The sequence below is a fragment of the Lacerta agilis genome, chromosome 6 (assembly GCF_009819535.1).
Source record: "Lacerta agilis isolate rLacAgi1 chromosome 6, rLacAgi1.pri, whole genome shotgun sequence".
NCBI lineage: Eukaryota > Metazoa > Chordata > Lepidosauria > Squamata > Lacertidae > Lacerta > Lacerta agilis.
The window spans coordinates 36,417,534-36,445,416 of NC_046317.1; the positions used below are offsets into that span (position 1 = coordinate 36,417,534).

A 27,883-nucleotide genomic window follows, 5' to 3' on the forward strand; every position below is an offset into this window, starting at 1 on the left:
TGGGGGGAAATTGTATCTTCCTCTTCCTGGACACCTCTTGCAGGGCTACAGAATCAAACTAGGAGTTCTGAATATGCTGGCTGGTCTTCTCAGGGATTTCCCAGTAAACAGTTGGGGAGAGATGCTGCCATGCCATTTTGATTGGGGAAGTTTGGGGCTTTTGATTTTCCCACCACAAAGGTCAACAGCTCTCTTCTTTTTGCCATGACTATTTCAAGATGTCCCCCCCCCCGTTTAAAAAAAGGGGGAAGCAGAGATATCACCTTGCCAACAAAGGTCCGTATAGTTAAAGCTATGGTTTTCCCAGTAGTGATGTATGGAAGTGAAGGCTGATCGGCGAAGAATTGATGCTTTTGAATTATGGTGCTGGGGGAGACTCTTGAGAGTCCCATGGACTGCAAGAAGATCAAACCTATCCATTCTTAAGGAAATCAACCCTGAGTGCTCACTGGAAGGACGGATCCTGAAGCTGAGGCTCCAATACTTTGGTCTCCTCATGAGAAGAGAAGACTCCCTGGAAAAGACCCTGATGTTGGGAAAGATGGAGAGCACAAGGAGAAGGGGACGACAGAGAATGAGATGGTTGGACAGTGTTCTTGAAGCTACCAACATGAGTCTGACCAAACTGTGGGAAGCAGTGGAAGACAGGAGTGCCTGGCGTGCTCTGGTCCATGGGGTCATGAAGAGTCGGACACGACTAAATGACTAAACAACAACAACAAGTTCAAGCTGTTACATTACTAAGTGCAGACTGTGCTGTTCTGAGGAAGAAAGAGCTATCTGGTTCTCAACTTGTTAACTACTTCATGCTACAGCAACAGCAACAAGAAGAATGGGGCGGGGGGGGGGTAGAATTAACTTTCCATGCCAAATATACACAATATCAAGAGGTGAATGATCCTCCTTAAGGTGTTTTAACTGTTCAAAATATATAATTTAGCCCTCTAAATGTGCAGGATTTGAGGCAGAAACTGAACAACTGTTTTATATTGAAAAGTTGGTATCCATAATTGAACCAGAATGTGCTGGCTTTGGGCCAATCACTGTAGTGGAAGACAGCCCCTACAGAAAGATAGTTTTTTGAGGACAAATAGCATTGTTGTGCCCTGTCTATTTGTTTTTCATCCTGACTCCCACATTAACTTTAAATTATAATTTCCTTGGGGTGTGAGATCTCCCTCTCATACCATATTGTTAACCCAACAGGTTACATAGAAAGATAGTCATGTGAAAATTAAGACCATGAGCATGAGTAGACCCTTGCCCAAAAATATGTATGGGAATCCTAACTATGAATTTTCAGTTCTGTTTTTAAAGAAAAAGGGATGATAGGGAGCCTCTAAATTCTTGCTTTTTGAAGTTACAGGGAAGTAGCCTTGCATAGCGAGCAGGTGCTGGCAATGGCTTCAGTCAGAAACATTCCATATGGGTTCAATGCAAATTATGAGACTGTCATAAAAATTATTGGGAGCAAATATGTCCGGTGCCTTGTAGAAAAGACTGATGGGTAAGTATGCTATCTGGAAGAAACATTTTTGATATATATTAGTGAGGTTATATAATTTTATGTTGGATTCCCTCCTCCCTCTTCACCAAATTAGTTGAGGATTGGGAAAATCCAAAAGAAATGGGATGAGTATGCTGCTACCTATATGAGGACAATGTCATGTGAACGACCCAAAAAATATGCACCCATGGGATGTATCAAATAGACTTTAAACTGTCAAGCATACACAGCCCTAGTCTACATCTTAAACAGCATATTACAAGAAAAAGCTGTTCCTTTAGCTGTTCCATTTGCTACCCTCACCTGGTTTAGCCAGCCAGTTGAAACCACTTCTTGGGGTATGGCTGCTGTCACATGCTGACAGCTTCTAGGTGAGAGCTGAGTGCAGGGTGGGGACCAAAAGTGGACAAATTACCTCAGAAGGAGCACAACATGTCCCCCACTAGTGGTACTACCCCTCTCCTAACACTATGTACACCCCAATGCAGTCTAGGAATAGTTTTTCACCACAGGGTCTGCTGCTTGTGTACCAGCCGTCTGGGGAAAGATAAACATTGCACTATAGCCAGTATAACAGTAGGGAATATTTAACAATATAGTTGTGCTGGTGCAAGGATTAGCAATAGTGCAACAGGATTTCCCCTCCTTTCTCCATACACACTCCACAACTCCCCTCAATCTGCTCAGGAGAATTGTGGGGGGGGGGGACCAATGAGTGGAGAGGAGATAGAAATAACTTTCCACTGCACAAAGAAAAACCCTTGTGCTGACAAGAGAGCTTTGCTTAGTGCTACCTCGAACGCAACCCAAAGACTCTCAAGTTAATAGCAAGGAGAAAATTGTTCTGCAATTGTTATTCTCACACATCCCTGACACTGATTTATATAAAAAAACAAAGTTCTTCAGACAAGTGTTTTTCAGATTGAGAAAGGCTGAATGGGAACACAGTGACATTTGTTAATATAAATGACTTACCACCACTGAACTTTCTTTTCTGGTTGATAAAGTATCAAAAGGTTTAATTGCACAGCTTGGTTTTATGCTTTAAAAAGAATGGCATTAATAATGGCCAGGATCCCAAAAGTTACAAGGTATGCCCAAGAGGTCCTGTTAGAATATGTCTCTTCCTCTGAGTGATTAGCCATAATGTAACCTGCTTTTGGAATTCTTCTCCATTTCAAAACAGCTTTGTCATACAATGAGAGGAAGTATTTTTTTAACAGTGCAGCACTATGCATATCTACTCAAAATAAGTCCTACTGAGTAAGTGTTGCATCTGAGGGTGGTGCTGAATTAATAAAGACTATTGTGGGGCCACTACCTACCTGAAGGAGCATCTCCATCCCCATCGTTCAGCCTGGACACTGAGGACCAAGCTCCGAGGGCCTTCTGACTGTTTCCTCCCTGCAAGAAGTGAAGCTGCAGGGAACCAGGCAGAGGGCCTTTTCGGTAGTGGAGCCTGCCCTGTGGAATGCCCTCCCATCAGATGTCAAGGAAATAAACAACTATCTGACTTTTAGAAGACACCTGAATGCAGCCCTGTTTAGGGAAGTATTTAAAGACTGATGTTTTAATGTATTTTTAATTTTTTAGTTGGAAGCCGTACAGAGTGGCTGGGGAAACCCAGCCAGATGGGTGGGGTATGTATATATAAATAAAGAAATAGTCGGCTGTGAGAGCCATGACTTCCAAACAAGCACCTGATTACATGGAGGCCAGCCTCACATGATTATTTGCCACTTTCTTGTACAGATGAGTAATTTCTAGCAGGGGGAAGAATGTGGACACCTGTGGTTTGCAGGCAATTTGGAGCTCCCCAGGCCTTACTTCCACCTTGCCCTCACCCATTCCTTTTTTGGTGACTGGTTGGTGGTTGCTGCTGGAAATTACACTAACTGGTCTCTGTACAATTTTCGCTGGAGGCTGTGTGAAAATGGGATGGGACTTTCCTACTTCTTCACCATGTTATTTTGATCCTCCGCTGGCTGAACAAATGTGCTGAGACTCGATTTCTATCATATTTGTTGTCTTGACTTGATTTTAGCAAGTCTTCTGCAAATCCCTCTTACTTATGCCACACTGGGAAATTGTTTGTCTGCCATCTTGCACACATGTCTGAGAAAGGTGGAATTCATAAACCGGTACCATTTTGTTGAAATTTGCATATAAACAAGGTTTAGTGGAACTGTATTAAGTTTCTTTCTTGAGATTATAGTGTTCAGAATTGAACATAAAGTGATTATAACTATTATAGTGCATACCTCCTTTATACTGCATTTCAGTCTGACCAGCAAATGTTCCAGGAAACAAATATTTTTGGTTTTTCTCCACAACGCAAGTGAGTATGTATTTGCCTCTGTATACTGTAAATATACTGTATGCTTGTTTCCTGACAGCAAAGCAAAGGAGGGTGTAAAAACAGAGACACAATCCATGCTCAGGACACTAGCTCCACACAATGCAAGACAGGCACATGGAAACCCTCCAGGCCTCAATAGGCCTCCTTGTCAACAGATCCATTATGGTCTCAGGGATGAACAACAGAACAAAGGTGAAAAGGAAGAACAAAAGTCTAAACAAGGAGAGACAAGTGATAGCAGATCCGTGGACAAAAAAGTGAGTCGCTACAACTACTGGTCGCTTATTATAGGTTTCCTACTCAGCATCAGACTTTACTCTTTAACTAACAACAACATAAATGGTTAATAGGTATCTTTTCTACTACTGTGGCTATTGTTATGACTACTACTACTAATGATGATGATGATAAATAATGACAGTGGTGTCCAGTTAAAAGAACATTCTGCTGCTACCAAATTCTGATGAGAGAACTCCTGTATCAAGAAACAATTGTCATCACAAAACTTTCAACTCCTCCAAACAGAATTGCCTTACATTAAAATTTTGACTGCTTATGCTTCCAGTTCATAGCTGTTGCTTTTTTTAGTTTGATTTTTCTCTTACTTTCCCATTCTGTAAACATCTCTTCTCATTCTTCAGTGTTTTGGCTCTCATACACATCTGGATTATACTTTAGCTATATATATAACATAAGGCCTACCGGTAAATTATAACTAATAGACTAGTTATAAAATGGGTGGGGAACCTGTGGTTAGTCCAGATGTTGCTGGTCTCCAACTCCCATCAACCCCAGTTGGCATGGCCAATGGTCAGGGATAATGGGAGTTGGAGTCTAGAAATGTCTGGAGTCTATAATATAATATTGGCTGCCATGATCATATGGAATCACCATTTGTTTAGGGAGGGGATTGTATATTATCCAGTAGACAGTGGACCTCTTCGTATGAGATTATAGTCTGATCTGACTGGGATCCTGTATCTCCCCACCATCTTAATATATAAAAAGGTAAAGGGACCCCTGACCATTAGGTCCAATCATGTCCGACTGGGGTTGTGGCGCTCATCTCTCATTACTGGGACTGAGCAACGGGAGCTCACCCCATCGCGGGAATTCGAACCGCCAACCTTCTGATCAGCAAGCCCTAGGCTCTGTGGTTTAACCCACAGCGCCACCCGCGTCCCTATCTTAATATATACATGCTCACAAATTCAAGCAAAAACTATCAGTCAATACAAATCAGAGCTTTGTTATATCTTAACATAACAGTATTGGAATATTTGCAGCATATGGCAGGAGAATAATTGGCATTGTTATTATTTACCTTTGCTTTCAAAGTTAGTATTTTGGTATTGTGTGTTTGGTAAACTTCCTTCCTTCCTTCCGCAGAAGAGGAGGAGATCCAATGGGTGGGCATTTATTTATTATTTACATGTATTAGTCACCAGTTAAGCTAGTCCCTGGGTTAGTTGCACGGATAGGCATTAGGAAAACATTCCTAACTATAATAGACAGTTGACCGTGGGGCAGCCTGCATCAGGAAGATGTGAGCTCTGCTTCACTGGAGATATTTAAGCAGAAGCTGGGTGGCTACCTGTCAAGGATGGGAGATTGTTAGCCACTTTGAGACTCCTTGGGGTAGTGATAAAGCAGGATATCAAATCCAAACTCTTTCTTCTTCTTCTTCTTCTTCTTCTTCTTCTTCTTCTTCTTCTTCTTCTTCTTCTTCTTCTTCTTCTAGTTTCAGGATTACTGCATTGATCCAGGATGAGGAACATGTGGCTCTCAAAAATGTTGTTGGACTACAGCTCCCATGAACTTGAACCACTGGCCATGCTGGCTGGGGCTGATGGAAGTTGGAGTCCGAGAACAGATGAAAGGTCACAGGTTCCTCATCCCTGGACTAGATTATCTCCAAGGTCTATTTCAGCTCTATAATTCTATTATATATTCTTATATCACGGCAGAGATTACTAGCGCAATGAGTTCTCACCTTCAAGGGTTGATTTATACTGACAGCTTGGTAGTTCTGTATCTGGTCCTTTTAGTAAGCAAAATATTAACTTTGAAAAATGGGCCATGGTTCATTGAGAGGGATAATTTCTGGATGAACCCTGGGTTCAATCCCAGGCAGTGCTTTTTTTCTAAAAAATATATATATTTAGGGATACTCTCATTTTCCTACTCATATTGAAATACTGCCCCTCAATGAGGCCAAACTTAGCTTCACAAAATATTTAGGGGTATGCACACACACACCCCAGAAAAAAGCACTGATCCCAGGTATTTTAAAGAATGCTTGAAAGAAAGGGTGGGGGTATACCTCTTTCTGAGTAACAGCCACCAGCTAAGTCACACATATGATGCTGTGGAGAGTGTCATATTTGTGCAAGAAAGTCCTAGGAAATCCGCAAAGCTACAAAACAAAGCATTTATCTTTGGAGCAGTCACTATCATTTAGCCTAGAGAGATCTTAGGATTCCCTGAGTTCCTAGGCTAAGCCGAGAGTGGCTGGCCAAGGGTGAGCTTTATGACTGAACTGGTATTTAAACCAAATCTCTGCAGTCCATGCATAACTCCTGTTTGTTTATAAAGAATATAATATTTGATATGCGATAATTTTTCTGAACTTTAGGGCTCTTTTTCCTCATGCAAAGTGCTTTCAGTACCTACAGTTACTTTACAGAATGAATGTGTTTCTTTGATTGCCTCTCTTCTAACTGCTTGCTTGTTATCCAAGGGTTTAAAACCGCTGAATACACATTGTGTCACTGCTCCCTCTGGTGACAAGTCTTTGTCCTACATTCATGCTCTCCCAAAACCATCTATGGAAACTCAGAAACTTGAAAGACAACAGGTAACTGAACTTAAGTATAATCAAAGCAATTTGCAGTTTCAGGTGTCTGGGTTATGACGGTTGGGCATTTTTCATATTAGAGTGTTTTAAAATACTTAAGGCCAAGGCCACATCAAGGGCAGACATATCTGGAAAAAAGTTACACAGGGTGTTGTTTTTTTTAACTTACTTGCAAGTAAATGCTATTAGGATCAGAGTGGTTGGCTGTTTTCAGATGCTTACAGCATAATCTGATGCATGTCACTCAGAAGTGGGCCCTAGGTAGACTGCATACCTCACACATCTTAACTGTCCTTCCGTACTTTCAATCAGGGAGGCTGAAGAGAATTAAAAGCGGGGGAGGGAAATTTCCTAAATTTCAGTGAAGAAAGTGAGGACTCAACTCTACAGGATTTGACTACAGAAAATGTGGGTAACAGCTAGCTGTCTTGCAGGAAACTGGCATGTTGTTATTGTGTATGTGTAATTTCCCCCTCATCATCCTACCACACATGTAGGAATGCAAAACTTCCTGGCTTTGCTATTTTGTCCCTAATTTCTGCCCAAAGAGTTTATAAAGCAGTTCACATAAATGTAAATGCATTAAAAGTATGGGACCTTGGGGTAAATGGGAGATATGAAATCAAATACTGTAATAAATTTATTGCTAGACCTTACACATACTTTAAAGCATTCCTTTCCTCAGGATATCGCTCAAAAACCAATGGATGAAGAGAATGATTCTCTTCTGGGTATCCTCAGAAATGAACTTGAGCAGTGCCCTTTGAACCCAACTACGTTAGAAAAACTTCAGGAAGAATGTAAGGTTTTGGATCCCAGAGTTTCAAGACTTCTGTCTCAGGCACAGCTGAGCCATCTGCTTTTAAAGTATGAAGTCCCTCTACAATTACCCACTGTCAAACTCCTTTTCAAGAGATTTTCAAAAGCAAATGACCAAGAACTGGTATGTTAATACAACATTTTAAACAAAAATGATGCTGAGCTCAATAGATTGGATTTCTTCAGACATACTTGTGTTTTTGGAATATTGATGTTATAGGTCAGGGGAGAAAAAAAGGTGGGCTGTTTATTTTTTGGGTAAAAAAACTATTTTCCATTTATATATCCATGCAACCCTTTTAATTATGTACAGCAGAACTGCAGCAACATTGTTTAAACTTAGACTGCTGTACATAGTGTTGTTATTAAAGATTTTCTTGGGTTACAGAAGTACATACATTGTCTCTATTTTCAGATTATAAAGTCCTTCTCACAGATCAGTTATATTTGATGTGAGACTTTGATGTTGTATACAGTATAGGGTTGGGGGAGAAGATAGGTGGGGACAGAATGCTCTGCATAGTTGAACAGGAACAGACCCTGCTAATATGGCACCCTATGTGAGGCCAAAATTTGACAGTCCTCCCCCAGCCCTTTTGCCACCTCCCCAAAGCTGGGTACGGGAGACAGTAGGCTTTGGCAAGAGGGTGCAAGGCTCTGGCAGGGTCCTAGAGTCCTCCCTCCTCCTTTCCAAAACTGGGAAAGTGCTACTTGGGCTTTGGGAAAGAGGTAGGAGGACTCTAGGACCCTGTCAGATCCCTCACACCTCCTTCCCAAAGCCCAGCACTTACTAGGGTTTGGGAAGAGACAGAAGGGTGCTTTTATTGGTTATAGTCACAAATATCTCAAAAATAGGTTCAATGAAGTTAATTCAACGAATGTTATCAGTCTTTTCCTACACCACTAGATTTGATTTTTCTTTTAAAACCCTGTTTTCAAGCTATGTTTTGAAAATAAACCTTTTTGCTTGTGATGCAGGTAAATTATGAAAAATTGCTCCAGTTTTTAATGCCAGTGACAGCAAGCAAGACACAGCAAACACAAGCCCTTCCAAGGAAGAGTCAAAATATGGAGAATCATCGCAAAAGGTTCTATTTTAAATTTCAGTATACTCTTTACAGTTAATAAATGAGCAATGTATCTGAACTCCTTCACCCTTCTGACAATCTTCCTGTCTTACTTTCCATCTGGTCAGGATCTAATAGGTGCAGTAATTATAAGCCACTCAAAAGGATTCCAAATGAAAAATTGGCTCACTTGTGACATTTACAAAAAAAAAACCATGTAGTACTCAAGAGGACAGATTTTATCTTGCAGCCATCCAAATCTCTGCTAACGAAACATATTTGGAGTCTGTGAACACCTACGTTGCAGCCTGCTGGGATGCATCAGTGGAGATTATACAGACTTCCCTTAATTAACCTTGGCAAAGAAGACTGGCAAGGAGTTGTGTGCATTTATGTGAGATATATATATTGCTGCTTTGGCAGCTGAGCTCTGGAGCGTCTCTTAAAACATAAGTATAGCCAGGATGCTGGTCAGAGTCTGTGTATAAGTATTCATTCATCATAAACTGGCGTACCTCATCTGGATGGAAATGACCTTAGGGACACATTTGCTATATCACATACTTTCCTGGTCTCTGCTCTCATCATTAAGCATTGACTGTAATATTTGCAGCAATATCAACTGTTGTTATAAGCCCACCATTTCACTAAATCAGTGATGGGGTTCCTGCATCCCCCTAGGTTCTACTCAGAGTAGATAATGTTTCTTGCTTGTTTGCAAAGAGATGGGTGTACAGAATCTTCTTGTTTGTGTGCAGCTGAGGGAATGTAGTCTGCTGTGCAAAAGTTTTACACCTATTGTTCTGCCCACTTTTGCCTCTGGCCCTGCTCCCCACCTGCATGCAACTCCCAGAAGGTGGACTGTGAGGGAATGTGGCCCTCAGGCTGAAAATGCTTCTCCAACTCTGGATTAAAGATTGTAGCATCCAGGAAGCTTTGACCAGGCTTAGCCCTTCTCCTTTTCACAAGGAACTTCCTGCAGTTCCATGAGTGAATTGTAAGCTATGATGTCATAGCTGTCTGGAAGCCTAGATTTTCTCGGCTGTTTTGTTTCACATCTAATCCTTCTTCACCTTGTGGTAATACTCTATGGCTTTATTACCAGGTGCTCTGCATTACTGAGTAAGTTCCCCCATTGGCCTCTCAGATGGAGGTCTTTCGCAAAGCACTCCTACAACTTCTGTAAATGTCAAAAGTGAGCTATAGGGCTGTAACAGCAATTACCATTTCAATTGCCCCTTCGTTACATGCATTATCATTCCACAGCTCTTGGACTCCGCAAGATGCCTTCCAGGCCTTGAAGCAGACCCTGAAGGAACATAAAGGAGAGCTGAGCCTACAAGATAAGACATGCTCAGGTCTTCTTTCACCCTCTGAGGTAAAAATAGATTCTTTGGTTTACAAGCCTAGTTGTATACTCAGGATGTAGTGGATTATCAATAACAAAACGGTTTTTTCTGCCATACTCCTTGTAGGGTTGCCATATTTCATATTTTTTAGAAGTGTGTGCTAAGTTGAGCTCTCTTCGTTTTTTTGCAAAATCTCAAAATAAAAAAAAGTTTTTAAACTTTTTTTAAAATTAAATTTGACAAAATCTACACTTCCAACATGGGTTGCCATATGTTCAGGTTTTCCCGGACACTTAAGCAATTTCCACCTGGATGCTGTTACAGACGGCAGAATCCCGGCTATGTCCAGGATATTCCAGACGTATGCCAACCCTACCTTCTTGCCAGTAGATAATGTAGATCAAAGAAATAACTGAGGAACAGACCAATTCTCTCTTACCAAGTGAGGGAGAATTGAAGGTAGGTGATAAATATACACATCTGCCTGGCTCACATAGGAGGGCAGAAAGTTTTTCTTCCTTTCCTTGCCTCCATCACCTGGGAGTTCTTTCCTCCTTCAGGTTCTTATGGAGGGAAATTCAGTTTGAGGGCTGGTGTGCTTTTCACACTGCTTTGGGGGGCATGTACTGGAGGAGTGAGGTAACTTGGGATCCTGTGGGACCAAGGCCTCCCTTCCATTTCCAAGGCAAGCCCTTCTCTTTCCCCATCAGAGCACCTCAGATGACGGGGGAGGTCCATTCTTATCCCATGAGAACACACCTGACTGATACCAAATATCATGAGAGCAGGATATAGACAAGACAACATGTACAGTACATACTCTACATAAAACAAAATTTCCAACCTGAAGGAGAGAACTCAGAAGCTGGTCTGAACAAACAATTAAGTCCCTGGTCTACGCAATACTGCGTTAAATAGACCACTGATCTGATTTGGTATTAAGTAGTTCCATGTGTTGCTGGTCCCAGTGTGAAAGGTGGGTTTAGTCTACCTAAAAAAATGTTACCGACTATAGTCCCTTTATTGTATTTATTTTACTTTGCACATAAATGAAAATCAAACTTTTATGGAAAAACACACAGTATATAATCCTTTTACCAGGAGGCATTTTGCTAGTCTAACAAATATATATTTGCAGGGACAATTCTTAGTTATACACAGCATATGTAGAAGGTCTCAGTTTGGAGGTGGATGAAGTCAACAAGGAGTTCTTCAGGTTCTCTTGATTTCTGTCAGTCTCCATAGCTGAAAAGCACCAGCTTGGATTGGGACTGTGCTTTTCACATGACAGTTGCTTGGAAAAAAATACAATTTTTCCAAAACAGTAATTTGTTATGCATTTCCATAGTTTGCACTTAATTGTGTGTGCCCATTGACTATAGTACTTCAGGCCTTATTTCTCAAAACTTGTTTTCATCTTGTGATGTGCTAGCAGTGTTCAGCAACAAAACTTATCTTATTTGCAGACAGAGATCATTTGCAAAAAGCACGGACTAACTCTGCCCACTGGGATCTTGGAAGCTTTGGTTAGCAGCTGTGAGTTTGGCAAAAGAGGCAAAATAGAGTGAGTTTTTCTTGAGATGCTTCCTTCCTTTCAGTACGTTATGTGTGCATCTTGATCCTACAGACCCGGAATGTGGCAATACAATTAGGGAGTTGGGTTTCTGGAGAGAAAGCATAAGCCCATGTATTGCTGGATTGAGAGCAGCTGGGTGGTTCTGCCAAATGCCCCCCATTTTCCAGATAGCATGCATTCCTTCCCTTGTTATTTCAGTCAGAGTGTGCAAAAGTTTGATTCTTACAAGGCCAAGAAGACATCCCATGCAAGGGGTGGTGGGGCAAGTTTTGTCTTGTCTGTCCACTAAACTTGTAGTCTGGTCCTTGTTGGGTACAGCTGTGTCACACAGTGATGGAGAAAGAAGGAATGGCAAAAATGCATTGAGGAAGGGCCATAGCTCAGTAGTAGAACATCTACTTTCCATGCAGAAGGTCCCAGGTTCAATCCCTGGCATCTCCAGGTAGGGTTAGGAATGTCCCCAGTCACTGGACAATATTGAGCTAGAACAGAAGGACAAGTGGTCCAGTTTGCTCCCCGTGTTTCCATGCATTACATGAAGCTGCTTTAATAACACTGAGATCAGATCCCCTCATGCCAAAAGCAGCTGACTATAGGTTACACCTCCTGAGCCTCTGCCTTTGAACAAGACGTTCTCTTAGTTTGATTTTAATCTGTTGTTTATGAACCTGTTAGCTGCTTTGGGCATCTGCAGTTGGTAGGAAAAAGCAAGGTATTAATTTTGTTATAAATAAAATAAATGGAGTAATAATAATATGGAGTGTCACAAGTTCCCTGCCTCCCAACTACATCAGTTCTATAGGTTAGCATAGCATGCAAGCACAAAGTAATATGAAAGTAGTTACTGAGAAATTTCTGATATTATGCTTACCATATGTTACTAACAACCACCACAAAGATTTTCTTTTTTCTTTTTTTACAGTGGGTTCCATTGATACCCACCATTTAACCTTCAGATCTAAATCTTTGAAAATGTTTATTACACTCGTCATTACCATGCATATCTGCAAAAGACTCCATCACATTTTTGCCCTTTTTTGAGGAGTCTGGAGGTGCAATATAAGAGCTTAGTCCTGTGAGGTTCCAGGTTTTAGTTCTCTCTCTCCCACTCAGTTGGCACCCATATATAGAGGCTATGAATCCCTAGTACAATATCGGCCATTAATACTCCCTGCTAGTGCTGAGTTGTAGCCAATGTTAGCTCTATTCGGAGTAGAACCAATGAAATTGTCATGACCAACTCATGCCCATTCATTTCAACTGGTCTACTCTGAGTAGGACCTAGTTGGATACGATCCACTGTCTATAACTTGGCTCATGCTATATTACGGAGGACTAAATCGTGTTATCACCATATATTATGACTGTGCCCTTCTGTATTTCTGCTCTTTTCAAGGGAAGCTTTTTGTGGCTTCTTGAATGCAGCTGTCTATAATGCATAGATCTTTCTATAGCTCTGTATTAATGCCTATGTCTCCCTTTGCTAAATTAAACATATCATAGATAAATAAGTTGCAACTGCATACCAACTTGCCAAAGCTTCCCCCACCACCATCACAAAAAAACCAAATATAAGAAAAATCATTTAGCAAAGGTTAGCCATACTCAGAATTACATTTTTAAAAGTTTTTAAATCCAATATAAACATAATAAACCTATGGGGTGTGCCGGAGTCATTGGTTTAGTTATGCATTACCCATTTTAATCTCTGCTTCCACTGTGAATGAAACTCTTCAGTAATTAGCAAGAATCTAGCTCTGAGCCACTTTGTGATTAAATGTGCTTAAGATCAATACACCACCATGACTGATAGCAGTCATGGGAGATTAATCTCATTGCACAAAGTAATGCTCTCTCTTTAACCTGACATGGAAAGTGAATAGGACATGAAAAAATAAGCTGAGAAACAACTCCAGGAGGAAGTCCATAGATTTCTTTACTGCTTTCTCCTTCTGAGTGCATTAAAAGGAATAACCAAAGGATTAACTTCTTAAGCACCATTGCTTCCTTTGTTATGAAGTCTACCCTTGACACCCTACAGGTTCTCTGATAAGGATTCTAGCTCAGTAACTGATTACCTGCCTTGCGCAAAAGAGATTCTAGGTATGAATCATTTCTCAGTGTCCCCTGGGTCAGTTTCCAGGTAGCATAATTGGGAAAGACCATTGCTTGAACCTAGACAACACACCATCTGCTAAGAAAAATGGGCAATACACTTCTTGATTATCATAACTGACAGACTGAATGAGCTACTGGTTTGACTAAAAGAGATACTTCAGCTTCTGGCAAAAATCAGGGGAGCATCGTATGTGTGCATGTTAGAGTAAATGCTAGAAATGTAATCACAGTTGACACAGATTGGTAATTCCTAGTACTTTAGTAGGCACGTTCATTAACCTATGACCCCGAAATTCAGGAACATCCCTCCTCCAAAACTGATGCCAAAGTTTTGTGCTAGTTTTGTGCTTCAAATCCCGCTTTCCTTGCCCTCGTAATAGACACTCACCCTGGGAGGCCATAAGGATACACCAAAACTCAACTTTGTCCAATTGACTCCAAACTGGTCCCAAAGTGAAGTGCTGGTTTTATGCCTTCGGGTTCAAAGGTTAATGAAGCTTTAGGAGGCCAGTGGCAAAGAGCAGATTTTTCCAACAATTGCCAATTGATAAAGAACAAGTGTAGTAGAATGAAGCACAGGGGAGGGATTAGAAAAATCTATTACTAAATAGATTAATAAGAAAATCTTAATAAGAAAGGACTTCCAGAAGAAGGAAAATTCAAAGTGTTGGTTTGGGACCAGAGGGCTAGCTTAGGTGTCTACCAGTGAACATAACCAGGTTTACAGGTACAGTCATACCTCTGGTTGCGTTCGCTGCGGGTTGTGTTTGGCACGGGTTATGAATGTGCCGAACTCGGAAGTACTGGAACGAGTTACTTCTGGGTTCGGTGCATCGCGCATGCGCAGAAGCGCAAAATTGCGCTTTGCGCATGCGCAGAAGCGCCAAATCGCACCGCGCACATGCGTAGATATGGCACTTCAGGTTGCGCGCTGGATCCCTTTCGCAACCAGAGGTACCACTGTACTTGTAACAGGGCCTTCTTAGTGGTTGCCCCACAACTATGGAACGCGATCTCTTCCAATGTAGGCAGCCTCATCTTTCCCATCCTTTCCAACAGGGTTTGAAGGCTTATATTTTTTGTCGGTGATCTTTACTAGGTAATATAAACTCAGGTTATGAATTGGGACTGGTATGCCAATGTCTGGATGAATTTATTGTTATTGTTTTATCTCTGCTGGTTTTTAATATTACTATAACAAAGCAAAGCAGGATGATTTATATGAATGTATATAATATTATGTATATTATAATGGACGTTACATTAATGCCTTGGTTTTGCTTACATATAATCTTCCTATGTAGCTATAATATAGAAAGCTGTGAAGGAGAACCTAATGAACAGGAGATGTGGTTTCAAATATTGCATTTATCTTGAGATGTTTCCTTATGTAGATGGAAAACGTTTGTGGAGTTTCTGAAGAAAGTCCAGGCTGGGATCAACCCTGCTCTGCTTGTTTGCAGAAGTAAGCTATGCAGTTGCTGTTATTCCGGTCATACCTAAATATTACGAGGTGGCAACAACATTTTACATTTCTGGAGAAGGCTGTTGAAATATATCATTTGTAGCAAGTGGTAGAGCCCATCAGGCCCCTTTCAGAGGGGTGGAAAAACTATGGATCCAGTTGATCCAGAGCTCTGCTCTGCCCTGCCATCACAGCACTCTCATTTCAGGGGCCTGTGCTTGATACTACCAGTAGGAAAGTCCTCTGCAATGGTGGATGATCACTTCCACTATATCCTAATGCCCTCCTGGAAGATGAGGAGTACAATCCTAACAGCCAACAGTTTTCCTTGACTTGAGTTCAGATTCGATATATTAACAAAAATTAGCAATAGCTCTGCTAATCAGCTCCGAAACAGAACATCTTCACTGAGAAGATACCGGTAGTATGAATCTTGACAGTTTGCTGCTCCTTCAAATCACGGAAGCTCACTTTGGAATTTAATACCACAGTCCAGAACTTGCCTCAGAGAGAATTAACAAATTATTGGGGATTTCCTACACCATCATTCCTGCAAGAATTACATGGTATAATGACTAAGGAAATTTCATTGGACTTTCTTAGAGGAGTTTCAGTTAGGGTACCACTCCCTGAAATTCTCAGTAATTAAATGGGCAAGTTGTTTTCACCAAACTGAAGCACTTCAACATGCACTGAGTACAATTCACTTGGAATGTACCTGGGAAGTCTCACCCAAGGAGGTGAAAGGTTTGCCTGAGGTGAAAGGAGCCAGATGAGTTGTTAGTAATATAATGCATTCGTGCTACTAACATAATTAACAAATGAAAAATACTAACTTAAGAGTCATCCTTGACAAATACTTCAGAAAGAGAGACTATCATGTGAGAACTACGAACATCCTGTAAACATAATAATTGCCTTGTTCCTATGCATTACTTTGGGAGCAATCCAGAGAACATTTTGCCTATAAATAACATTTTAAATATTAACCTGGATCAGGACAAAGATCTATCTAGACCAGATTCATTTCCCAATACATTCAGCAAAGCTATTCAGCAGGGAATGATGGTGACAAGAATTCGCTCTCTACACCATCTGGCCATTCAGAGTGCTTCTCAGCATGGAGAATCCATTTGGCTGGAATGGCTATTAGATTGATAGGTCTATCTTCCATTAGCTTGCACGTCTGAAGCTAACCTTAGGTATTAAAAAGTAGAAGACAATTTTCAGATTTTGTTCTGGAATTGCTGGGGGTGCTTCATGCTGCACTCTTAGAAAGATGACAGAGGTGGTATTATAAAACACTTCCACAAGATCTATGAAATAGGTAGTATAATACTGTTCCTCAAGGCACTACAATGCACCTGTTAAAACAATTATAATGTTGGGCATGTGATTTACAGAGTGCTAGCTAATTGTGGGTTTGGGGTTTTTTTTAAAAAGAAAATTGTGAAAGGAGTGATGGCTGTGAGACATTGACTTAGGCAGTGTATTAATCTAATCATCTTTAGAAAGCTCTCTGGGATACTTAATATTCAGGAGGTGACTAAGCACGGAGTTGAGCCAATAGCCATCACTGCTACAGAGACTGATCAGCATGCAACAGTTGGGCTTGAACTTTAACCATCTGGCTGCAGGCAAACCAGCTGTCTTCTCAACTAGAAATGCTATTCATTCCTGGGAATTGATTCATCTTTCCCACGATTTAATTTTATGCCTCACAATCTGGCCTACCATCCATAACTTACTACATTGTCCAAACAGTGCAGATGAGAAATTACAGATCTTTGCTCAAGGATCAAGCACCACAAGGCTTTGAATATAAACTGAAGGTTATGGAACTGAGTGCTACTAAACATTATAAGTGAAAGAGACAGATGTAGGTGAGGGTGACAGTTTAATAGGGGGGAAATGAACTAGTCTCCTTAAGAAGTCACAACAATCTGCACTTGCAGAAGGCTATTAGTCAAGGAAGGCGACACAGGTGGTGCTGTGGGATAAACCACAGAAGGTTGGCAGTTTGAATCCCCGCGATGGGGTGAGCTCCCGTTGCTCGGTCCCAGCTCCTGCCCACCTAGCAGTTCGAAAGCACGTCAAAAGTGCAAGTAGATAAATAGGTACCACTCCGGCGGGAAGGTAAACGGCGATTCCGTGCACTGCTCTGGTTTGCCAGAAGTGGCTTTGTCATGCTGGCCGCATGACCCGGAAGCTGTACGCCGGCTCCCTCGGCCAGTAATGCGAGCTGAGTGCCGCAACCCCAGAGTCGGACATGATTGGACCTAATGGTCAGGGGTCCCTTTACCTTTTATTAGTCGAGGAACTGTGGCTGCATAATTTATGACATCTTGTAGGGCAGGGATGGGAAATTTGTGGCCTTCCACATGTTATTGACTCGGCTACTATCATCCCTGACCATTGGCCATATTAGATGGGGTTGGTGAGAGTTGGAGTCCAACATTACTGTATATGGAAGTCTACAGGTTTTCCACTTTTACAATGATCTGTTTTCTTGTATGCCATTCTAGTTTGCTACCATCACCATCCCTCCACCCTGTTTTGAAAACCTGCCTGAGTTGCCTCTCCTTTAGTGGTTCAGCTAAAGGACATTCCTAATTCAGATTTAGCTCCTTGCCCTTGTCCAGGATATGGTATCTCCCATTCCCCAAGGCGAATTCACATGTTGGCTAGAAGGCCTGTATGCATTCCCTAAGCCCAGGCATGTGTTACTATTTCAACACACACACACACACACACACACACACACACACACTTTCCTTCCCTCTTAACTGCAATACACACCCTGCTGCCATGCCACATAGTCCAAAGAGGTATAAGCAAGGGAAACATAGGTTTTCAGATTTGACAGTGTTATTGGATCTACAATGGTAATGGCCAGTGATGTGGAATGGAAAACCATCAATGGCTGCAACTGAGAGGAAATATGACAAATAGAATTTTGTTCTTCATGTAAGTATTTGCTGGTTTCAGTTTGAGGCACGAGTCAGTTCACAAAGCACTGTACAGGCACACACAAAACTCAATTGGTGAATAGTAAATGGAACCCCATATTGGCATTGCCCAATTTGCTATGGAGGAGAGCAGAGGATCTAAATCTTGACCCCTTCCAAATACCTGATAGTCTCATTTGGAAAACTGGTGATGATAAAGCCTATGTGCATGGAGAGTTGGACCATGAACCTCCCACCCCCACAACATCCATTTGCTTGCACTCATGGCTTTTTGGCCACCTAGTGCTATGCACACAAAATCTAGTTTCTTTTTTTGCATGCATTTCCATGTTTGATTGGAACTGGAGACTTGTCTATGACTGCCACCTGCAAGTCCCATGCCAATTGTGCTACTTGCTGCTAGTCTGAGGGCCAGAGATTGTTGCAGGTCAGATTTTGTAGGTACAAATGACACATGACAGGTCAATATAGTGCATTCTAGATGTTTTGGAATGCAGCTCCCATCTCTGACAATCAGCCAGGCTGGCTGAGGCTGGTAGGCATTGTAGTCCAAAATATCTGGAGGTTGAATCTCATAGAACAAGAAGCAACTTAGTGTGCTTCAGCCACTAGAGAGCACAGTTTCCTCATTGAAGTCTGGTGATGATTAATACATTTGCCCAGCATTTTTCTAGGAAGGTAACAAGGTCAAGTTGGCTGAAAACCAAATCAAAGTTGAGCTTATCCAATCACATTAGGGTTAAGAGTTCACAGCACTAGTTTTCATGTCATATCTGAGAGTGGCCTGTTCCAAATAAATGGAAAGCATACAACTTCCCTACTAATAAACAATAAAATACCTCACAATTGTTTTCATCTTAGGAGGAAACAAGGAGAAAAGTGAAGATGACTCTCAGGTATTTTCAAAACTATATTGATTCATCCACAAATTGTTAAGAAAGTCCCATTTGTAAAATGGGACTGTGAAATTGCACTTGAAAGCTTTAATACTGCTTAGAACCTTGTCTAGCAAAAGAACTCAGAAATTATTCTTATTAGTAGTAGTGATTAAATTTGTATCACTCTTCTTCCCAAAGGAGTTTATCACATTCATCTGCTCCCATCCTGAATGCAACTATGTAAAAAGACCATTGTTGTCTGTCTTGTTTCTCTGAAGAGGGAAACGAGGTTGATAGCAATTTGCCCAGTACTGTCTAGGGCATATGACAATTTCCCTGATGTTTCTGCATTACATTTCAACTTTCACACAATGTAAAAGCCACTTCTTGAAAACTAATGGAATGTAGTGCATATTTGGTATTTATTCCCAAGTTATTTGATTCCAGGGGGAAAGAAATATGTTTGCTGGGATGCGGGTGGCGCTGTGGTTTAAAGCACTGTGCTGCTTGGACTTGCCAATTTGAAGGTCAGCAGTTCGAATCCCCATGATGGGGTGAGCTCCCATTGTTCGGTCCCAGCTCCTGCCAACCTAGCAGTTCAAAAGCACACAGTGCAAGTAGATAAACAGGTACTGCTCCAGCGGCAAGGTAAACGGCGTTTCCGTGCAAGCTCTGCTTTCACCAGAAGCAGCTTAGTCATGCTGGCCATATGACCCAGAAAAACTGTCTGCGGACAAACGCCAGCTCCCTCAGCCTGTAAAGTGAGATGAGCACCGCAACCCCAGAGTTGTTCGCAACTGGACTTAACTGTCAGGGGTCCCTTTACCTTTACCGGCATAATGTTCCTTTCTGCTGTTTTCATGAGGGAACAGAAGCACGCAGGTGAGGAAAGGGTGAGAGGAATATCAATTATGTTCAATGGCATTCATTGTTGTGTCACACCACACCCACTGGTGTGAATGAAATTTGGTGCAACAAGCCAGTATTTAGGTCAAAAAGTCATGATTCCACAGCACAACAGGTAGTGCAGTGTGAAAGGAACATTAGAAAATCTGACAGATGCACCAGCATTATAATCAGGAAAACTAACAATATTCCCCACACCTGAAAGCACTCTTAGACAAGGATGGGAAATCTCGTGGCCCTCCAGATATTTTTATTGGATTCTAACTCTCATAACCTGTGACTGGACACTAATTTCTGAATCACACAAATGACTGTCATAGAAGCAAAATATAATGTAATCTCCCAATCTTTAACCAATAAATTGACCCAACTACTCTAGTGATGATCTGAAGGAACTAATACTTTAAACCGAATGTTATCCCCTCCTCCATCTTCATAGAAAGTTGACAAATACTAAACTTTTGAAAATTTGATGTAATTTGGACAAAGGACAAAGAGTGGTCCAACCGTTGTGCTGGCAAGACTTGGGAGCAAACGAAGGAGGTCACATATGACTCCATTGATGCTGAGGAACAAGATGCCTGGATAGACCGGTTCAGAAAACTGGAGAGGGCTCTTTATTTGTGTGATGTGAAAAACACAGGTAAGAATAGTTGTGGTTGGAGAAGGGGCTGCTACACTAAGGAGATGGCTTTTGTATTTGGCTTGTATTTCATGTCAAGCTCATAATTATCCATGAATGTCTGAAGGGAAGAAAATAGGCAATAGCACATTATTGGCCTATAATTATGAGCACAGGTGACTAACTCACTCCTTGGTAGTATTTAGGATGACACAATAAATTTATTTGTACCAAATTGCTTTTAATGAGGGGGACCAACAGCAACCTGTTTTTAATCTTCAACTGGCTGTGCTATAAAGAATTGAAATGTAGCACAAAGGAGACTTCCGATTTCACCGCGGCTGCAACGGGTGAGCTCCGACTGCAGTTGGCAAGTCGGGGTGTACGCCGGCCTGCGAGGGGGAACGTTAGGCTAAAACGACCCCCAGAAGGCTTGGAAGGAAGCCCAAGCTAAAGGAACTTCGGCAGTGCCATTTGGGATCCCGGCACCCCTCGCCAGAAAAACGGCTGAGGTGGGGGGGAACCAAGGCACAGAGAAGAACAACACGCAGACCGGCAGAAAGCCTCATGTTACCGAAGCAGCTACAAGACGGTGAAATTTCTATTTTTATATCAAAACTAACATAAAGTGGTGGCGGTGGGAAAGGATTGAAACAAAAGGGAAGAAGGGAGGAACGAGAACATAAAAAGGGGGAAAAAAAACCTCCCGCAGAGTGAACTGTAGTAAAAGGAAAAAGGGAGAGAAAATAAGCAGCGGAGGGGAAAATAACGCTACCACAAAATAAACAGGAAAACAGAAGAATAGAAGGAATATAAAGAGAACGTATAGAAGTCACTCAGACTGTAATTAACTCTGTTAAAAGCACACTAACCGAAACGGACTTGAAGCCAAACGAAGCAGAGTGGTGCAGGCAGTTGGCGATTGGGAAAGAAGAACGTGAAGCAGCCGCTCTGAAATAAAACGCAGATCTCTGAAGGGAAGGCAAGGACAAGGGAAAAAGGATCGCTGTGGGGGAAAGGAGGAGGACAAAGCAAAAAAGATGGCGACGAGGGTCTGAAAAAGCTGAGCTTCCACCAAGAAGAAGGAAGTAACAGAGACAAAGAGCGGAAGCAAGCTAGAGAAAGGAGGACACTGGTGGACTGGAAATAAAGAACACAGCGACACCCACTGGACAGTGAAGGAAAGACAACTGGAAAATAATTTGAAAGCGAAAAGAGGGACATCTGGTGGCTGGGAAAAAGAACGCGAAATGTCTTATGGAACCAGGAAACAGACTGGAATTGCAGGTCAACAACAACAAAGAAGAAACTCAGGTTTGGAGCAGGAAATGGACTTAAGAGAACTCATTGTGAGCCTGAAGGGGGACATTGGGGAAATGAAAAAAGATCTGGATGAAAAAATTAATACAATCGATGGGAAATTAGAAAATTTAGAGACTACAATGAAAAAAAATGAAAAGGAAAACGAAGAAATAAAGGAGAAATTATCAGAAGTCCTGGAAGGAATGAAGGAGACAGATAAAAAAGTGCAAGAATTAAAGAACAAGAATCAGCAAATGGAAGAGATGGTGAAAAAAGCCAGTAAAGAACAAAGAGAATACAGAAAAGAAATAGATAGACTGAAAAAGGAGCTGGAAGAACAAAAAGCAATCCAGGAAGCCACTGCGGATGCTCTTTCAATGATACAGATGCAGATTAAAGAGAAGACCTTGAGATTTAGAAACATCCCAGAGGAGGAGAAGGAAGATATATGGAAGAAAATGATTGACATTTTAGCAAAGTGGTTGCATCTGCAAGAAAAAGATATAATTGAACAGACAGAGAAAATCTTCAGGGTGAATTCAAGAAAAGCTAAAATGAACAAATGGCCAGCAGATTGCATTATCGAATTCACATCGAGTTGGATGAGAGATAAAATTCTTCAAACAAAGAGCAAGAACAAATTAATGATTGACGAAAAAGAAATAATAATTATGAAAGAGGTCCCACCGAGGCTGAGAAAAAAGAGACAGCAATTCCAATTTTTAACAAAAGCGCTAAGTACAAAATCAATATCCTTTAGATGGGAATATCCAGTGGGGATGTCCTTCAACTTTAAAGGAAAAAGAAGACGATTTGAGACATTTGAGGAAGCAGACATATTCTGGAGGAAATATCGTGATGAGCTGGGAGGAGGAAAAGGCGAAGGAAGAATAGAGGAAAGGAAAAAGGGAGAACTATCGGAGGAGGAGGAAGAAGTCCAGCAAAGGGTGGAAGGATAAAGAACTATAACAGGGGTAATAACCAGACCAATAACAAATATAAACTCATTTCTTTCACTTACACAGAAACCTGAAAGCCTTTCAATTGACCTTTAAAGAAAAAGAAAAAAAAGGAAATTTTTTTCCCTTTTTTTCCTTTTTTTTTTTTAATTAATAAAGAATGAAATTCAAATTGTTATCATGGAATGTAAATGGTTTAAATAATAGGAGGAAAAGACAGAAAATAGAACGCATCTTAGATAAACAAAAGTGGGATTTAATATGTCTGCAAGAGACTCATGTTAATAGGAAACATAAAAGAATACTGGTCAAACCAAAGCTAGGGGAGGAGTTCATCTCATCTGATGTAAGGAAAAGGAGGGGGGTTGTAATATATGTTAAAAGCAAGTATGAACCCAAATCATTATATGTAGATGAAGAAGGGAGGATAGTGATCATTAAAATAATATTAGAAGGAGAATCAATTGTAGTTGTTGGAATTTACGGGCCAAACAACGGGAAATCTGAGTTTTACGCCAAAGTAAGATCTCTGCTAATGGAATATATGGACATGAATATTATTCTGCTGGGGGATTTGAACGGAGTAATGGAACCGGAATTAGATAGATTGCAGAAAGGGACGGGGAGAAATGATGGGAAGTTACCAAAAAGCTTTGTGGAAATGGTGAAAATTCTTGATTTGGTTGATATATGGAGAGACAAACACCCTGTTGAAAAAGAATTTACTTACTTCTCAGAACCCAACGATTCTCATAGTAGAATCGATGGAATATGGGTAACCAAAGACATGACAATAAATACAGAGAAAGCAGAAATACTACCCAAAACACTTACTGACCATAACCCAGTATCATTAATACTTAAAGAAAAAGAGGAGAAAAGGAGCAAAAGGTGGAGAATGAATGTTTTTTTGCTAAAAAATCAAGGTGTAATTCAGGGAGCTAAAAGACTGATGAAAGAATATTTTGAAAACAACTGGAAGAAAGGGATAAATGTGAAAACAGTGTGGGATGCTGGGAAAGCAGTTGCAAGGGGATACTTTATACAACAAAATTCAATAATACATAAGAATAAAGAAAATAAGAAAAAGGAATTATTGAAAGAAATTAGGAGGAAAGAAAAATTAGCATACATGAGTAAAAATAAGGAGAGACTAAAAGAAGAAATTAAAATATTGAGAATAGAATATAATAGAATCATAGAACAAGAGGTTGAGCAACAAATTAAATTCTGGAAATATAGGAATTTTGAGTGGGCAAATAAACCAGGCAAGGTACTTGCCTGGCAATTAAAAAAACGAAAAAGTGAAAAATTAATAAACAAAATAAAAATAGGAGAAAGAACAATAAAGGATGCAGTAGAAATCAAAAAAGAATTCGGAGAATATTATAAAAAATTATATCAGGAGGATGAAGTCTCAACAGAGGAGATAGAGAAATATATAAAAGAAAACAAATTAACAAAAATAGCAGAAGAAGATTATAAATTACTTAATGAACCAATATCAACCATAGAAATCAAAGAAATAATTCAAAAGACTAAAATAGGAAAATCCCCAGGCCCGGACGGCATACCATCAGAATATTATAAAGAAATGATAGAAGAAATAGTTGAACCATTAAAAGAAGTGATAGAGGAAGCACTAGAGAAGGGGAACATTCCAGACTCTTGGACCCAGGCATACATAACACTCTTACCAAAACAAGGTACGGATCTAGAATCAATTTCAAATTATAGGCCCATCTCTCTATTAAATGCTGATTATAAAATATATGCAGGATTATTGGCTAATAGGTTAAAAAAAATAATAGGGAAAATAGTACACAAGAATCAGGCTGGTTTTGTACAGGGAAGGCAGATAAAAGATAATATAAGAAATATAATAGATATAATAGAATATCTTCAAATCAGAACCGATAAGCAAGCGGCACTGATCTCAATTGATGCCGAAAAAGCATTTGACAAAATTTCATGGGAATTTATGGGGAAATTGATTGAAGAAATGAATTTAGGAGAAAATTTCTAAAAAGGTATTAAGGCAATATATAATAAACAAAAGGCACAAATCATAATTAATGGAGAGATGGGGGAAGAGATCAATATATTCAAAGGTACAAGACAAGGATGCCCTCTATCCCCAATGTTATTTATAATAGTATTAGAGACATTACTCGAGAAAATAAGATCAGACAATCAAATTAGAGGTATAGCAGTGGGTGTTAAAAGATACAAGCTGAGAGCTTACGCGGACGATATCATGATTACAACAGAAAATCCCTTACAGTGTGTACCCAGAATATTAGAGTGCATAAATGAATACGGTAGATTAGCAGGTTTCAAATTAAACTATGGGAAAACAAAAGTATTAGTGAAGAACATGAAAGAAAAAGATAAAGCGGAATTACAAGAAATTACAGGATTGGGCATTCAAAAAAAATTAAGATATTTGGGAATTAACATAACGACAAATACTATGGATTTAATTAATGAAAATTATGGGAAAGTATGGAAAGAAGTAAAAAACGATTTACAAGTATGGGACAAATTAAATTTATCATTACTAGGGAGAATATCAGTAATAAAAATGAATATATTACCTAAGATGATGTTTTTATTTCAATGTATCCCAATATTAGGAGGAGAAAAATGCTTTAAAAATTGGAAAAAAGATTTGGCAAATTTCATTTGGTCAGGGAAAAAACCAAGAATAAAGTACAAAATCATGATTGATAAGAAAGAAAGAGGAGGATTTAGCCTCCCCGATTTAGAATTATATCACGATGCGGTGGGCCTGACCTGGCTGAAAGAATGGATTAAACTAGACGATTCAGACGTATTGGACCTAGAAGGAGTGGAAACGAGATTTGGATGGCATGCCTATCTAGTGGACGAAAAAGCAAAAGTGCATAAAGGTTTTTTGGGGCATATAATTAGGAAATCTATTTACAAAATTTGGGAAAAACACAAAAGAATCCTAGAGCCCAAAATACCATGGTGGGCATCGCCGGCAGAGATAGTCGCAGTTAAAAAATGGAACATGAAAGAAAATTGGGTCACTTATAAAGATGTATTAGAAGAAGAAAATGCTGTATTAAAGTTAAAAGATTATGAAGAAATAAAGGCATATATTACAGACTGGTTTCAGTACACCCAAATTAAATACAGATTACAAAAAGATAAAAAAATAGGATTTGAAAAAGGAACTTCTAAATTTAGCAAATATTTATTACAAGAAACTTCAAAAAATATATCCAAATTATATAATTTGTTGTTAGAATGGGAGACAAAGGATGAATTAGTTAAAGAATCAATGATTAAATGGGCAATAGATATTGGAAAGAATATTATGTTAGAGCAATGGGAAAAATTATGGAAAGAAGATATGAATTTTACTAGATGTAATATATTGAAAGAAAATTATTTGAAAATACAACACAGGTGGTACTTAACACCAGAAAAAATAGCCAAAATAAATAAAAACTGCGGAGATGTCTGCTGGCGGTGCAATGCAGGAAAAGGCACCATGATACACATATGGTGGAATTGCCCCAACATAGTCCGATTTTGGGAAACTGTATATAACGAGATGAAAAGAATGTTTAAATACTCTTTTAAAAAAACACCAGAAGGTTTCCTACTGGGAATAGTACCAGACAGTTTAAAGAAGGAAGATAAAACATTATACTTATATGCAACAGTAGCCGCAAGGTTACTGATAGCAAAAAATTGGAAAAGTGGAGCAATCCCAACAAAAACAGAATGGCTCGCCAAACTTCTAGAATATCACAATATGTCTAAAATAATGGAAGAAATTGGAAGGACCACAAAAGAAAGGGCAGACAAAGATTGGAAAGCGTTCAGAGGATACTTGAAAAATTATGTTGAAAAGTCAAATCTCCTATTATAATGAACAAGTTCCGTTACAACTATTGGATATTAAATAAGTTAGACAACAAAGGGGAACTGTAAATAAACGAGAAATTGGAATAATAGTGTGTTAGAAGAAAGAAAGAGGAGAAACAGAAAGAAATTATAGCTGAGTTGACTGGAAGTCATGCACAGGGTGGGGTGTGGGGTGTTGGAAGGTGGTGGGTAGAGTGTGATGAAGATAAGGAAAGTATGATGGAGTGTTTGGTTTTTAAGATGTTGAAAAATGTATGTAGGTTGTGTATGTTTTGTCGGAAATATGTGTATGTATTATAATTTGAAACATTAAAATAAAGCATTTTTATTTAAAAAAAAAAAGGAAAAAAAAGAAAAAAAAAGAAAAGAAATGTAGCACAAAGGTAGCCACGTGATGCCCTCCAGATGTTGTTGGGACTAAAACTCCTATCACCCCTATCCATTGGCGATGTTGGCTGGGGCTGATGGGAGCTTTAGTCCAACATCAGGAGCTCACCGCATTGGCTACCCCTGTGCTTTGATATTATGTGTGAACAGACCACCAGGGTTGCGTTTGCTCAATAGTCAAGTTTGATTTTGTCCAAAGGGGAAGATAATATTTTCTCTCTCCCCCCTTTTTCCTCTTTCTCTCTTTTCCTCTCTAATAAATACAGGCAAGTTGGAAAAAGAAAAGGCCAAGCGTCTAATCCATAACTACAATCAAATTTATGATCTGTGCCTTAGTCCACTGAAAATTGATAAAGCTTTTCGATCTTTCCGTCCTGGACAAGACATACCTCTGGAACCTTTGCTGGATTACTTAAAGGAGCTGTAACTGTTTCTAGTAATACAGTGCTCATGTGTACATGCCTAATAATGTTAATTACTGGTGTTCTTACTGAGTATCTGAAAAGTTTATACTTCTAATTAATTCTTCATTTCCAAATGAAGTCAAAGTACATACTCCATCTTCCACCGGTGCTCTTTTAATAAAGCTTTCTGTTTGAAATATTAGTGGATATGATTATTGTTCTCCAGATCTTGTACACCAAATATGTAATAATTTGTAGGAGGCAATTCAGTTCTCTGTTTCTCATAATGATATTTTGAGAAGTCGCTTATCAATAAAATTTTGTACCCAAGAAGTCGCAGGGCAAGCAAAGTTACAGGAACTTGTAAAAATGCATCTTCAAAATTACACATTCTTCTAGTGGAGATTTTCATATTCAGGTTTAAAATCTTACTAAG

The 27,883-nt window shown here is 39.9% G+C and overlaps 1 protein-coding gene across 1 annotated transcript; it reads left to right on the forward strand.

The window, feature by feature from the left end:
- The first annotated feature begins 1,265 nt into the window (after positions 1-1,265).
- C6H1orf87 (chromosome 6 C1orf87 homolog) lies at positions 1,266-27,483 on the forward strand. The gene is made up of 11 exons (XM_033151960.1): positions 1,266-1,507; positions 3,904-4,123; positions 6,607-6,723; positions 7,409-7,666; positions 8,521-8,630; positions 9,876-9,987; positions 11,425-11,522; positions 15,047-15,117; positions 18,948-18,982; positions 20,360-20,513; positions 27,310-27,483. Exons 1-11 carry the CDS (start codon positions 1,401-1,403, stop codon positions 27,468-27,470), a joined length of 1,443 nt encoding a protein of 480 aa, XP_033007851.1. The 5' UTR covers positions 1,266-1,400; the 3' UTR covers positions 27,471-27,483.
- Positions 27,484-27,883: the final 400 nt, after the last annotated feature.